We start from the raw sequence: 13,754 nt of genomic DNA, 5'->3' as shown, positions 1-13,754 counted from the left end.
TGAAAGTACAAAACACAGCCTAATAAGTGACACGTTACTGGAATCCGGCTCCCTTATCCTACATCATGCTGCTCTCATATTACATAGCAAAATCCTGCTGACAGATTCCCTTTAAGGACGCTGCCAACTAGCCGGTAGCCTGTATACAGTTGTGCTCAAAAGTTTACATACCCCGGCAGAATTTTTCCTTTCTTGGCCTTGTTTCAGAGAATATGAATGATAACAAAAAACTTTTTCTCCACTCATGGTTATTGATTGGGTGAAGCCATTTATTGTCAAACTACTGTGTTTTCTCTATTTACATCTTAACAACAACCAAAAACATCCAAATGACCCTGATCAAAAGTTCACATACCCTGGTGATTTTGGCCTGATAACATGCACAGAATTTGACACAAATGGGTTTGAATGGCTACTAAAGGTAACATTGTCACCTGTGACCTGTTTGCTTGTAATCAGTGTGTGTGCATAAAAGCTGAGTGAGTTTCTGGGATCCAGACAGACTATGGCATCTTTCATCCAGCTACTGACGTTTCTGGATTGTGAGTCATGGGGAAAGCAAAAGAATTGTCAACGGATCTACGGGAAAAGGTAGCTGAACTGCATAACACAGCCACAACTGCCAGGAAAATTGTTCGCTATGCAAAGAAAATCCCACAAATAACATCAGCTGAAATTCAGGACTCTCTGAAAACTAGCGGTGTGGCTGTTTCAAGATGCACAATAAGGAGGCATTGAAGAAAAATGGGCTGCATGATCGAGTCGCCCGAAGAAAGACATTACTGCGCAAATCCCACAAAGTTTCTCGCCTACAATACGCCAAACAGCACAGAGACAAACCTCAAAACTTCTGGAACAAGGTAATTTGGAGTGATGAGACCAAAATTGAACTTTTTGGCCACAACCATAAACGTTACATTTGGAGAGATGTCAACAAGGCCTATGATGAAAGGAACACCATTCCTACAGTAAAGCACGGAGGGGGATCCCTGATGTTTAGGGGATGTGTGAGGTACAAAGGCACAGGAAACTTGGCAAAAGTTGAAGTAAAGATGAATGCAGCACGTTATCAGCAAATACTGGAGGCAAATTTGCACTCATCAGCCCAGAAGCTGCGCATGGGACGTACTTGGACGTTCCAACATGACAACGATCCAAAACACAAGGCCAAGTCGACCTGCCATTGGCTACAGCAGAACAAAGTGAAGGTTCTGGAGTGGCCATCTCAGTCTCCTGACCTCAATATCATGGAGCCACTCTGGGGAGATCTCAAGCGCGCAGTTCATGCTAGACAGCCCAGGAATTTACAGGAACTGGAGGCTTTTTGCCAAGAAGAACGGGCAGCTTTACCATCTGAGAAAATAAAGAACCTCATCCACAACTACCACAAAAGACTTCAAGCTGTCATTGATGTTAGAGGGGGCAATACACGGTATTAAGAACTGGGGTATGTGAACTTTTGATCAGGGTCATTTGGATGTTTTTGGTTGTCATTAAGATTTAAAATGAGCTAACACAGAAGTTTGACAATAAATGGCTTCACCCAACCAATAACCATGAGTGGAGAAAAAGTTTTTTTGTTATCATTCATATTCTCTGAAACAAGGCCAAGAAAGGAAACATTTTGCTGGGGTATGTAAACTTTTGAGCACAACTGTATAATTAGGCTGCTGTTATTTAGAAAAACTGACGTTAGATAGAATTATTTTTCTTTTCTAATTCTGTATTTCTGGAGAGCCCCTTCTTTTAGGGAGAGCTTGATAATTTGGCACTTTACTGTACGTGTCCGACTTCTATCCTCGGCAGAGATGACTAGATATTAAAACATTGCGGCATGTAATAATGGCATTGTGCAATGAGGGGATCGTGTATCAGCTGATCCTGCAAACTGCAGAGATAGCAGGAGTAAATCACCGTGACAGTCCCATCCTCTGTGAGGCATTAGGACGTGCTGGGTTAACCACAGAGACAGCTTGACTTGGCCGGCAATCGTCTTACTGACCTTTGGATGACTGTATCCTTTGCAAAATGTTGCTTATGACAGTCTTTTTCTCTTTAACCGTCGTCGTGAGATATTCGTGGTCGAGCAGTTGCAGAAACAAGCGCAGCTCCACTATCAGCTCCTCCATGTCTGCAAGATAAATGACCGAAGTTATAGAATGTTTAATCACGAAAAAAAAACAAAATATTCAGCAAAGGAACCCGAGATGCAGCACCAGGCACCCTCAGAGGAGGAGCAGTGCCCAAATAAACAATTAAGACCCCTTTGTTCTCCGACCTAAAGGTGATGAATGTTGGCCAAGCCTCCAATGTTCATTGTGTTATGGGGGTGCCGCCATGGATAGGGCATGTTTGTTTTAAGCATGCCTTATCCCATTATTCTCAAGAAGATAATTACAATCTTTATTTCGACCTTATTAAAAAGTGCACGATACAGATCTAGCAGAGCTCTCTGAATGCTGAGACCTGTAAAACCCTGCGCACACCACTGATTACAGTGTACACAGAAAGCTGCCAATCAGTGGGGAGGACGTGGACGGACCATGAGGCACGAGACACCTAGTCCTGTAGTGATAATCACCTGCTGATGAAACCCTGATATTACTGAAACCACAGCACAGTAAGTGACACATCACTGGAATCAGGGTCTCATCCCCTACATCATGCTGCTCTCAGATTACATCGCAAAAAACTACTGATAAATTCCTTTAAAAGAGGTAAGAAGTGGTAAAATTTTCCTGTAAAGACAGTGGGGCTATTTTTAAAACGAGTCCCCGTCTGTAGAGTGGTCTACTCTGTAAAGGAATCAATACCGTCTATCAAGCAATGAATGGACCTGAGCACAAAGTGCTCTACAGACAACAGAGGTCACCACAGAGAAGGGTGAGAACATGCTCTACAGACAACAGAGGTCACCACAGAGAAGGGCGAGAACATGCTCTACAGACAACAGAGGTCACCACAGAGAAGGGCGAGAACATGCTCTACAGACAACAGAGGTCACCACAGAGAAGGGCGAGAACATGCTCTACAGACAACATAGGTCACCACAGAGAAGAGCGAGAACATGCTCTACAGACAACAGAGGTCACCACAGAGAAGGGAGAGAACATGCTCTACAGACAACAGAGGTCACCACAGAGAAGGCAGAGGTCACCACAGAGAAGGGGGAGAACATGCTCTACAGACAACAGAGGTCACCACAGAGAAGGGAGAGAACATGCTCTACAGACAACAGAGGTCACCACAGAGAAGGGCGAGAACATGCTCTACAGACAACAGAGGTCACCACAGAGAAGGGGGAGAACATGCTCTACAGACAACAGAGGTCACCACAGAGAAGGGGGAGAACATGCTCTACAGACAACAGAGGTCACCACAGAGAAGGGCGTTAACATGATCTATAGACAACAGAGGTCACCACAGAGAAGGGTGAGAACATGCTCTACAGAGAACACAGGTCACCACAGAGAAGGGTGAGAACATGCTCTACAGACAACAGAGGTCACCACAGAGAAGGGTGAGAACATGCTCTACAGACAACAGAGGTCACCACAGAGAAGGCAGAGGTCACCACAGAGAAGGGCGAGAACATGCTCTACAGACAACAGAGGTCACCACAGAGAAGGGCGTGAACATGCTCTACAGACAACAGAGGTCACCACAGAGAAGGGGGAGAACATGCTCTACAGACAACAGAGGTCACCACAGAGAAGGGCGAGAACATGCTCTACAGACAACAGAGGTCACCACAGAGAAGGGTGAGAACATGCTCTACAGACAACAGAGGTCACCACAGAGAAGGGTGAGAACATGCTCTACAGACAACAGAGGTCACCACAGAGAAGGGCGTTAACATGATCTATAGACAACAGAGGTCACCACAGAGAAGGGTGAGAACATGCTCTACAGAGAACACAGGTCACCACAGAGAAGGGTGAGAACATGCTCTACAGACAACAGAGGTCACCACAGAGAAGGGTGAGAACATGCTCTACAGACAACAGAGGTCACCACAGAGAAGGTAGAGGTCACCACAGAGAAGGGCGAGAACATGCTCTACAGATAACAGAGGTCACCACAGAGAAGGGCGTGAACATGATCTATAGACAACAGAGGTCACCACAGAGAAGGGGGAGAACATGCTCTACAGACAACAGAGGTCACCACAGAGAAGGGAGAGAACATACTCTACAGACAACAGAGGTCACCACAGAGAAGGGCGAGAACATGCTCTACAGACAGAGGTCACCACAGAGAAGGGAGAGAACATGCTCTACAGACAACAGAGGTCACCACAGAGAAGGGGGACAACATGCTCTACAGACAACAGAGGTCACCACAGAGAAGGGCGAGAACATGCTCTACAGACAACAGAGGTCACCACAGAGAAGGGCGTGAACATGATCTATAGACAACACAGGTCACCACAGAGAAGGGCGTGAACATGCTCTACAGACAACAGAGGTCACCACAGAGAAGGGCGTGAACATGATCTATAGACAACACAGGTCACCACAGAGAAGGGGGACAACATGCTCTACAGACAACAGAGGTCACCACAGAGAAGGGCGAGAACATGCTCTACAGACAACAGAGGTCACCACAGAGAAGGGCGAGAACATGCTCTACAGACAACAGAGGTCACCACAGAGAAGGTCGAGAACATGCTCTACAGACAACAGAGGTCACCACAGAGAAGGGCGTGAACATGATCTATAGACAACACAGGTCACCACAGAGAAGGGTGAGAACATGATCTATAGACAACAGAGGTCACCACAGAGAAGGGTGAGAACATGCTCTACAGACAACAGAGGTCACCACAGAGAAGGGCGAGAACATGCTCTACAGACAACAGAGGTCACCACAGAGAAGGGCGAGAACATGCTCTACAGACAACAGAGGTCACCACAGAGAAGGGCGAGAACATGCTCTACAGACAACAGAGGTCACCACAGAGAAGGGGGACAACATGCTCTACAGACAACAGAGGTCACCACAGAGAAGGGTGAGAACATGCTCTACAGACAACAGAGGTCACCACAGAGAAGGGAGAGAACATGCTCTACAGACAACAGAGGTCACCACAGAGAAGGGAGAGAACATGCTCTACAGACAACAGAGGTCACCACAGAGAAGGGAGAGAACATGCTCTACAGACAACAGAGGTCACCACAGAGAAGGGAGAGAACATGCTCTACAGACAACACAGGTCACCACAGAGAAGGGCGAGTACATGAAAGTTGCTTTTCTGCTGCTCTGTGACACATTGACCCACAAGAAAACCTTAAAACTCCAGAAGCATCAGTCTTTCCTCTTGCTCCTTCAAGAACAGGACGGATGAGCTCAGCTGTGGGGCCGTTCTCCTAGCATATACATCTCGCATACGGAGCAACTTAGGTGCCACTATTGAGGGTATAGAAAAGCTACCACTGTATGTAACTATGGGAAGCACAGAGGTAACCTTACTCCGAGCCCTGGCGTCTGAGGGCACTCAATGCTACCACACAGGACGCCACCAAAATTATAAATGGCACATGGCAGGTTACAGATTTGGCATCAAAACTTCAGTCGCACTTATGTACCCTCCAAACCGTTCCAAAGATAGGACCAAAAAGTACCAAGTATCCAAGCCACACCACAACATACACTCCTCTGTACCCAAAACACACTCTGTTTACAGACCCCCAAACTACCCTTTTACATACTTCAGACCAGACAACCAGAGCCGAGCCTCTCCCCATTCCTGTGCTTGCCCTCCGGTGCCAGGCACAGCAACAAACATCTCTCTGACACCGAGAAACTGTCTGCAGTGGTATCTGGGAGCGAAGCGAAGAGCAGGAATGAGTAGGTGAAAAAAGATCCACTCTCTTACAGAGGACTGGCCCTATATCGTTGCCTGCTTGGAGGGCCTTCATGGTCATGTCTTCTAGCAGCATGTTCACTGTCCACCCCATATACAAGTTATTCAGCACTAGGGTTGTGATTCACTTTACCGTGTGGGAATATGCGGGTGTAAGTGTTGGGCTGGTAAGAGCAGTCTGGAGGTGCCATGTTCTAGCTGTACATGTTGGTAGGGGGTTAATTTAAACTGATAGCATAAAGTGGGACAGGGTGGAGATGCGTGTGACAAGGATAACCAGATAGATGTGGAAGGGCTAGATCCCCCCAGCCGTGGCGTTCGCAGAGGGAGCGAGGAGCAGATTAGAGCTCCATTTCTCATGACTGGTAGTTGGGGGACAGACATCAGTCCCAGGTGACATCAGAAACAGGTGGTTTGCCTCTATGACTATCCTTGGCCACCCCGTAAAGAGTGAAAGGAGAAACCCAATAGCGAGTAAGAGCAAAGGAAAGTCTAGAGGACTTCCATGGTGTCTCGGTGAGAGTGAGATGTGGCCACGAGGTGAACCAAACCGCTGAGAGTGAGTGAGGCATTGTCCCCAAGAATGTGGCTTGTGAGGGTGGAGGGTGGCAAGTGTCGACGTGTGCCCCTGCCGGAGAAGAGGGCTGGGGAGAGTGAAGAGGTGTATTCCTACAAGTGTGAACTGTGACCGGATGCGGACGTCTGCCGCCCGAGGTAAGAGCCTGGTTGCGAGGAAGTCCTGTGTGGAGCGTGATGTCAGAGACGTCTGAGCATGGTGAACAAGAGAAGGCCTAGTTTCCATGGATTAGAAAGCCTGTGTCCTGTTGTGCTTCTACGCCGCACCAAGGAGGTGAGTCCCGACTGCAAGGGCCAACCTGCATTAAAAGGAGTCGCCACTCCCCATCCCTGGGAAGCCTACAAGCTTCCTCCCTTAGTTCTTCCTGGCAAATAAAAAAAATACATTTAGTAAGAATTATAGGCCAAATCTGTAGGTTAAGAGCTCACGCTATGCTATAAGTGGTCACCGTTACCAGCAAGGAAAGCACTGGTGAGATCAGAAAGGAAGTAGCTAGCTGCTCCTCCTACTCAGGCTCCACACACGAATATCGCTGGCAGCGAGAAAAGGAACATTTGCTTCACCTGTCTGGCTTGGTATAATTGGCATCCCGGGTCACATAGATGACCTCCAGGCAGCAGCTGATCATGGCTACCCCAATGTCATACAGGTCCTAACATCCCCTGTAATACGTTCTCCACCGTCTGAACGTACAGGGCTGAAATATGGGCTCTCCACAGCTCTGATATTAGAAGGCCGCTCCAGTTTTCCATAGGACACAGATGTAATAATGTTATCCAGGTGTCAGAAAATCAAGCAAATTACCCCGTCCATATGTTTTACATAAGGAGGATCAGCCGGAGTATTAATGGATTAGTAACTACACAGGGTAAAATAAATACACAGCATGAATAAGAAACATTTCTCTTCTTGATGTCAGGCCAGACATGGACCAAGGAGAATTTAACCCCCACAATCCTAGAGACTAAACGGAGGACCAAAAGCAAAAATCTGAACTCGCCGGCCCGGTTTATAAATACAGAAGGACACGAAAACTAGGATTCATCATCGTTCCAGCGACTGGTGGTCACTCATCTTCAGGACCCCCAATGATAAGACAACCCATGGTCCAGAAAACCCAGTACAAATATTGTGTAAGGATAATAATAATTAATAAAGAGGAGGGGGATCGCCCCCAATAACAATTCTCATCCATGCTAGTGTCTATATCTCTGGAGGACCAGCGCGGCCAAACATTACAGGGACTGACGTCAGTAGCAATGGTGTAATGCTTCACTTGTTCTGCTGTGGCGCTACAGAAAAATTGAAGGGATCCACAAAGTTTTACAGCGGATCACTGATCGATGAACTCAGCCTGTGTTCAGGGAACCTTCTAGGTCTGAAGTGGGACTATTAGCACTGAAGCACCTTATGCACAATAGTCAGCTGTCGGCAGACCACTCTCTCTCACAGGGTGCAGAGATCTCATCTTCCTCCAAGGGTGCAGAGCTTTCCTCCTCCTCTGATCGGGCAGAGATTTCCTCCTCCTCAGGGGCAGAGCTTTCCCCCCTCCTCCTATGATCGGGCAGAGCGTTCCTCCTCCTCCCAGGGGGCAGAGATTTCCTCCTCCTCTGAGGGTGCAGAGCTTTCCTCCTCCTCTGATCGGGCAGAGATTTTCTCCTCCTCAGGGGCAGAGATTTCCTCCTCCTCCCAGGGGGCAGCGATTTCCGCCTCCTCCTCCTTCAAGGGGGAAGAGATTTCCTCCCCATACTCCTCCTTCAAGGGGGAAGAGATTTCCTCCTCCTCCTTCGAGGGTGCAGAGCTTTCCTCCTCCTCTGATCGGGCAGAGATTTCCTCCTCCTCAGGGGCAGAGCTTTCCCCCCTCCTCCTATGATTGGGCAGAGCGTTCCTCCTCCTCCCAGGGGGCAGAGATTTCCTCCTCCTCCGAGGGTGCAGAGCTTTCCTCCTCCTCTGATAGGGCAGAGATTTTCTCCTCCTCAGGGACAGAGCTTTCCTCCTCCTCTGATCGGGCAGAGATTTCCTCCTCCTCAGGGGCAGAGCTTTCCCCCCTCCTCCTATGATCGGGCAGAGCGTTCCTCCTCCTCCCAGGGGGCAGAGATTTCCTCCTCCTCTGAGGGTGCAGAGCTTTCCTCCTCCTCTGATCGGGCAGAGATTTTCTCCTCCTCAGGGGCAGAGATTTCCTCCTCCTCCCAGGGGGCAGCGATTTCCGCCTCCTCCTCCTTCAAGGGGGAAGAGATTTCCTCCCCATACTCCTCCTTCAAGGGGGAAGAGATTTCCTCCTCCTCCTTCGAGGGGGCAGAGATTTCCTCCTCCTCCTTCGAAGGGGTAGAGATTTCCTCCTCCTCCCAGGAGGCAGCGATTTCCGCCTCCTCCTCCTTCAAGGGGGAAGAGATTTCCTCCCCATACTCCTCCTTCAAGGGGGAAGAGATTTCCTTCTCCTCCTTCGAGGGGGCAGAGATTTCCTCCTCCTCCTTCGAAGGGGTAGAGATTTCCTCCTCATACTCCTTCAAGGGGGCAGAGATTTCCTCCTCCTCCTCCTCCTTCCAGGGGGAAGAGATTTCCTCAAGCTCCACAGATTCAGGGCAGGCACACTTTAATTTTCTTGTTTTTCGGTGTCGATGCTACTTTCTGCACAGTGCTAAAGAGATCTCTTAATTTTGCAGCGAGTTACAAATCATTGCAATGGTTTCTCTTTACTGCGCTGAAGTCACGTTAATCAGGATCTGAGCCTTCTCCGCTGTCTGCTTCTCCTTAGCGATTAATTATGTGGTACGTCCGATTTCCTCCTTCGCCAAATCCTTTAACTGTACAGTAACACATCATTTAAGCTGACCTGCTAGATGTAATGCAGTGTGTCAGGCCTGATCAAATCCCACCCGGACAAAGAATGAGGGGGGCTTCACATGTTCCTCTAAATACTCTGACAATTGAAGGGGGGGTACAGAGATTTATGTGACAAGGAGTCAGCACAGCAGCTGAGGGAGAATACAAGAAGCAGATGATGGCTGCCGCTAAGGGATATAGGAGAATGGAATAATGACCAGCAGACAATTCCTTCTTAGCTCTGTTTCTAGTAAAGCAAACCAAAAATGCCTATCCGTCCTACAGGGGATGTTAGCCAGCTTCTTAGACACTAATGGCTTTATGACACAGCTGTGTTCAGATTGTGACCTCTCATCTGTTAATATCCATCTATGGAGATGAAAGTATCTGTAGGTGCTTGAAAATAAGAGCAGTTTTGCAATTTACTGTTTATTAAAAGTATCAACCATTTTTGAGATATGAACAATTTTTCTGTCTTTCGTTTACAACTCGTTGCCTAGGATACCGACCACCACCACTGCGGTCTAGTTTGTAAGCAGTGCGCTGAAGGTAACCGTGTGCGCTCCAGTGACCCTGATCAGCGTCAACACAGGGCTACAAGCTTAACAGAAAAAAAAAAGGTTTAAAGCCCTGTGCATGTTCTGCTGTCTAGCAGCGGTGGTCGGTCTCCAAGGCAACAAGCTGTAAACAAAAGAAAAAGTTAATAATCTCAAGAAACTGAAACTTTTAATAAGCAGCAAATTGCAAAACTGTTTCAATTTACAAGCGCTACCAGATGATATCCATTTATGAAGATGGAAATAACCCTTTAAAAAGGGAATTTGTCAGAAGATTTTTACTATGGAATCAGAGATTCCAGGGATGTATCACTTACTGGGCTGCTTGCTGCAGTTTTGATAAAGATCCAGGTTTTCTCTGCTATAGATGTAGTAGTGCTCAGGATGCGGAGCTCTGTATAATCCTGCTCACACCCCTGATTGGCTACTTGCTGCCAGTCAGTGGTTGGGGCGGAGTTACACAATAGCCTGACTGCTCTGCACGTGCCACCTAGTCGCGTAGTGATAATCTCCTGCTGATAAAACACTGATTTTATTGAAACTACAGCACACAGCCTAATAAGTGACACATCCCTGTAATCAGGGATTCCTGATTAATCAGATTAAATAGCAAAAATCTGGTGACAAATTCCCTTTAAAATTCTTCTCTACACAAGGTGTGGAGGAGAATAGGGTATTTAGATGCCTTAGGATAAAAGGGTAACCATTCATCATTCATTTCTTCCCAATATCTACATTTAGGTGATTGTAATTCAATCATCAGGCGCGCTGAGCACCATCGGCACAAGAGATCAGGAAATTCTTTGGGGTTTCCATTGCAAGTGTGAACACAATCTTATACTAGTCTGATCCCTTGTGTCATTAGAAGAATGAACCTTTATGCCTGGAGGCCGGTCTGGCAATCTTCTGACCTCCGCAGACCCTACTTTAGCCCCCAGCAGTCAGCTGGCCGGACATTTCTCCTGCACAGATGGACAACGTTAGCAAGAGCGGCTCTCGCTTCAGAGGAGAATCCCAAACAGGGACAACTTTCCCCAACATCCATATGTCATGTAGATAAAGGTAGAGATGACCACAGACTTCAATATTTTGCATAAAATAGACAACATAGAGAAGCGTTAATAATTAATGATCTTGATAAAGCAGATATAGGGGGTAAGAAACTATTCTTTATAGTGCTTGTTTATGAGTCATAGACATCATCACTGTCCCCATTGGGGCTCACAACCTAAATTCCCTATCAGTATGTCTTTGGAGTGTGGGAGGAGATCGGAGAACCTGGAGGAAACCCGCAAGCTCCTTGAACCCAGGACCCCAGTAGGAGGACTGCTCACCCTGACATAAGGTTGTCGGACAGTCCTATAAACATAAGAGTAAGGAGGAAATCTAATAATTCTGATGTTTTACATTTACACCACAATTCCTCAAATCAGTGGAGAAATATCATACAATCTCCACGTAGAGGGCATCTGGCAACAATCACCAAAAGCCGGCTAGTCACAAGGCGTTGGTGAGGAGCCATTTAATTCTTATCCAAGGAAAGCCATCTAAATGGGTCTCTTATCTCCGCTCTACAGATACAGCCCACATCAGTAATGATAAAGATGACAAAAGGAACCACAAATTACTACCAAACATAAAATATAGAGCCCATCCTCATACTAGCTCATGGCATCCTAGTGTCCACCTAAACCATCTTTAAGGCCATATATAAAGAACCATACACACAGACTAAAGTGGGCCGCACCCGCTGATATCCATGGGCTCGGCTAACACTCTGCAGCGTACAGGCGCGCCAGCCAATGAATCGTCATGGAAGATATCAATCAGAAATGTCCAATTTCGGACTACCGGTCTCTTCGGAGATAAGCGGTCATCATAGATGTCCGACAATATCTTTCTCATAGAGGACAGAGGAGTGCTCGACCGAAAAAGTGTTCCCATGTACGGGGGAGACGGCCAATATGACTGTCAGCCGAGCAATCAGCCAAAGCATAGGTCGGCCGACAGCCATCTATGGGAAGTTTAAGACGTCCTTACAAAGATTAGAGACTGCAAGTATCCCAAGGAATCGGCGCACAACCCTTGTCCTTCAATTGGGGACCAAAAGTTCAAGATCTCTGGTAGATGTCATTCAACTGGGGCTGAAATCCCAGACAGAAGTGCTTCTTATACTTAAATCCAGGTGATAATAGGCACCAAAAGTAAAAAATGTTCTACAGTCATGGCTGAAAGTGTTAGCACCCTTGAAATTGTTCCAGAAAATGAAGCATTTCTCCCATAAAATTATTGCAATTACACAGGTTTTCTTATACAAGCTTATTTCCTTTGTGTGTATTGGAACAACACAAAAAAAAAGAAAAGAAAAGACAAATTGGACATAATTTGACACTAAACTAACTGAAGTCAGAGCTCCTCCCTCCCTTCTAGATGGCAGTTGGTGCTTATAAGATTCTACGTAGAAGGAGGGAGGAGCTCTGCTTCCAGCTACTCCTTCCTCTTTCCTCTGTATAGTATCTTATGAGCACCAACTGTCATCTTCTGACGGAAAAGCTGAAGAGGAGAGAGGAGCTGAGAGCAGAACTCATCCCTCCTTCTACATAAAATCTTATAAGCACCAACTGCCATCTCATACGTAGAAGGGAGGGAGGAGCTCTCCTTCCAATTCCTCCATCCTTTCTTCCCTCTGTATAGAATCTTATTAGCAGCAACTGTCATCTCCTATCTCAGTAATGAGAAAATCTGTCTTCACTGTACAGATTTTACCCCTGAATTGAGACTGAAAGTTCAGTTCAGGAAGAGAAAAGCGGATTTCGCTAATAAAATATATCACATAAAGTTGCTTATTTTCATGTGTGCTATTGATTTATTAAATAAATTAAAATGACAAGACCATTTTAAAAAATTGCAGGCCTCATCACTACGCAATGAATATACTTTAGTGTGGAGGTCTTCTGTGATTGGCTTATATGATCTACGAGAGCGGAGTTACAACCTCGCCTCCCAGGATACAATAATCAGGGTTGAATTTTCTTAGCAACTATTAAAATAAATCCAAAAAGCACATTAAGAAATTTTTCCAAACATCCATTCGAAAAGAAAAGTGTAAAATTCCCACAAGAAAGTGATCTTATTTTTGTCCATATATATTATATATACACATACATACACACTCTATACTATATCCAAAAACACACACACCCCATGTATGAGCCAAGCAATCTCAACAATTTTGCATTCAGCTCTTCTATGACCATCTTCTACAATGGCATTATTTGTATATAGCCACTAGTCACTATATTCCTGAGTAACTTACCCCTGATAGACAAGATAAATGTACCTTGATTTCTGATGTAATGAGACCCCTCCACGGCAGAGACTCCGAGCTCCAAATGATATGAATCCCGCTTTCACTTATTTCCACTCTTGTGGAACCTCCATAGGTTCAACCCTTGCTCCTCATCAGGGAATGATCACTGGCCTCCCCTTAGTTTTTTAGGTTCCATCCTCCAGATATACCGGCATCGAGTCTCATGCACTGACTGAAGTGAAATGTCCCGTGACCGGTCCAGTAATACCCCCTTGGAAACTACACGGGGTCTGGATGAGGTGCAGTGAGAGCCGCACATGCCTCGGGCAGACAGAGCATCCTCTGTAGTAGACCTGAAATCTCTGGTAGCAGATGGCAGCCAGCTATACGGTCGGTCCCCAGGGATGTGGAGTCAATGTTAATTTCAGTCAATTAGCGCACACATTCAGCATTATGTACTAGTCTACGCCCTGTGCTAGGAATGGCCTTTTTTTTTTTTTTTCTGTTCCAATTGTTTGACTTGCTTGTGCACAATGCCTCGGTTGTGAGAGTCCATGACGAGGACCAGGGTCGGCGGAGGTGCTATTTTTGTTTAGACATGGAAATGCCCATATTGAGTGT

The 13,754-nt window shown here is 46.4% G+C and overlaps 1 protein-coding gene across 4 annotated transcripts in view; it reads right to left on the bottom strand.

Moving 5' to 3' along the window:
• AFAP1 (actin filament associated protein 1) overlaps positions 1-13,754 on the bottom strand; it is a 119,275-nt gene that overhangs the window by 53,590 nt on the left and 51,931 nt on the right. For 3 of the 4 annotated variants that reach the window (XM_073647863.1, XM_073647889.1, XM_073647872.1), the window contains exon 2: positions 2,003-2,131. In XM_073647863.1, the coding sequence (XP_073503964.1) occupies positions 2,003-2,131 (129 nt within the window). Of the gene's footprint in view, positions 1-2,002; positions 2,132-13,163; positions 13,558-13,754 lie in introns of those variants that run through there. The other variant, XM_073647881.1, reaches the window with a different exon arrangement.

Source organism: Phyllobates terribilis, unplaced genomic scaffold, assembly GCF_046119375.1.
Source record: "Phyllobates terribilis strain yellow unplaced genomic scaffold, ASM4611937v1 Scaffold_1__5_contigs__length_1240528914, whole genome shotgun sequence".
Lineage (NCBI taxonomy): Eukaryota > Metazoa > Chordata > Amphibia > Anura > Dendrobatidae > Phyllobates > Phyllobates terribilis.
The sequence above is the reverse complement of the archived record's forward strand: the minus strand, read 5'-3'. Positions and strand labels throughout refer to the sequence as shown.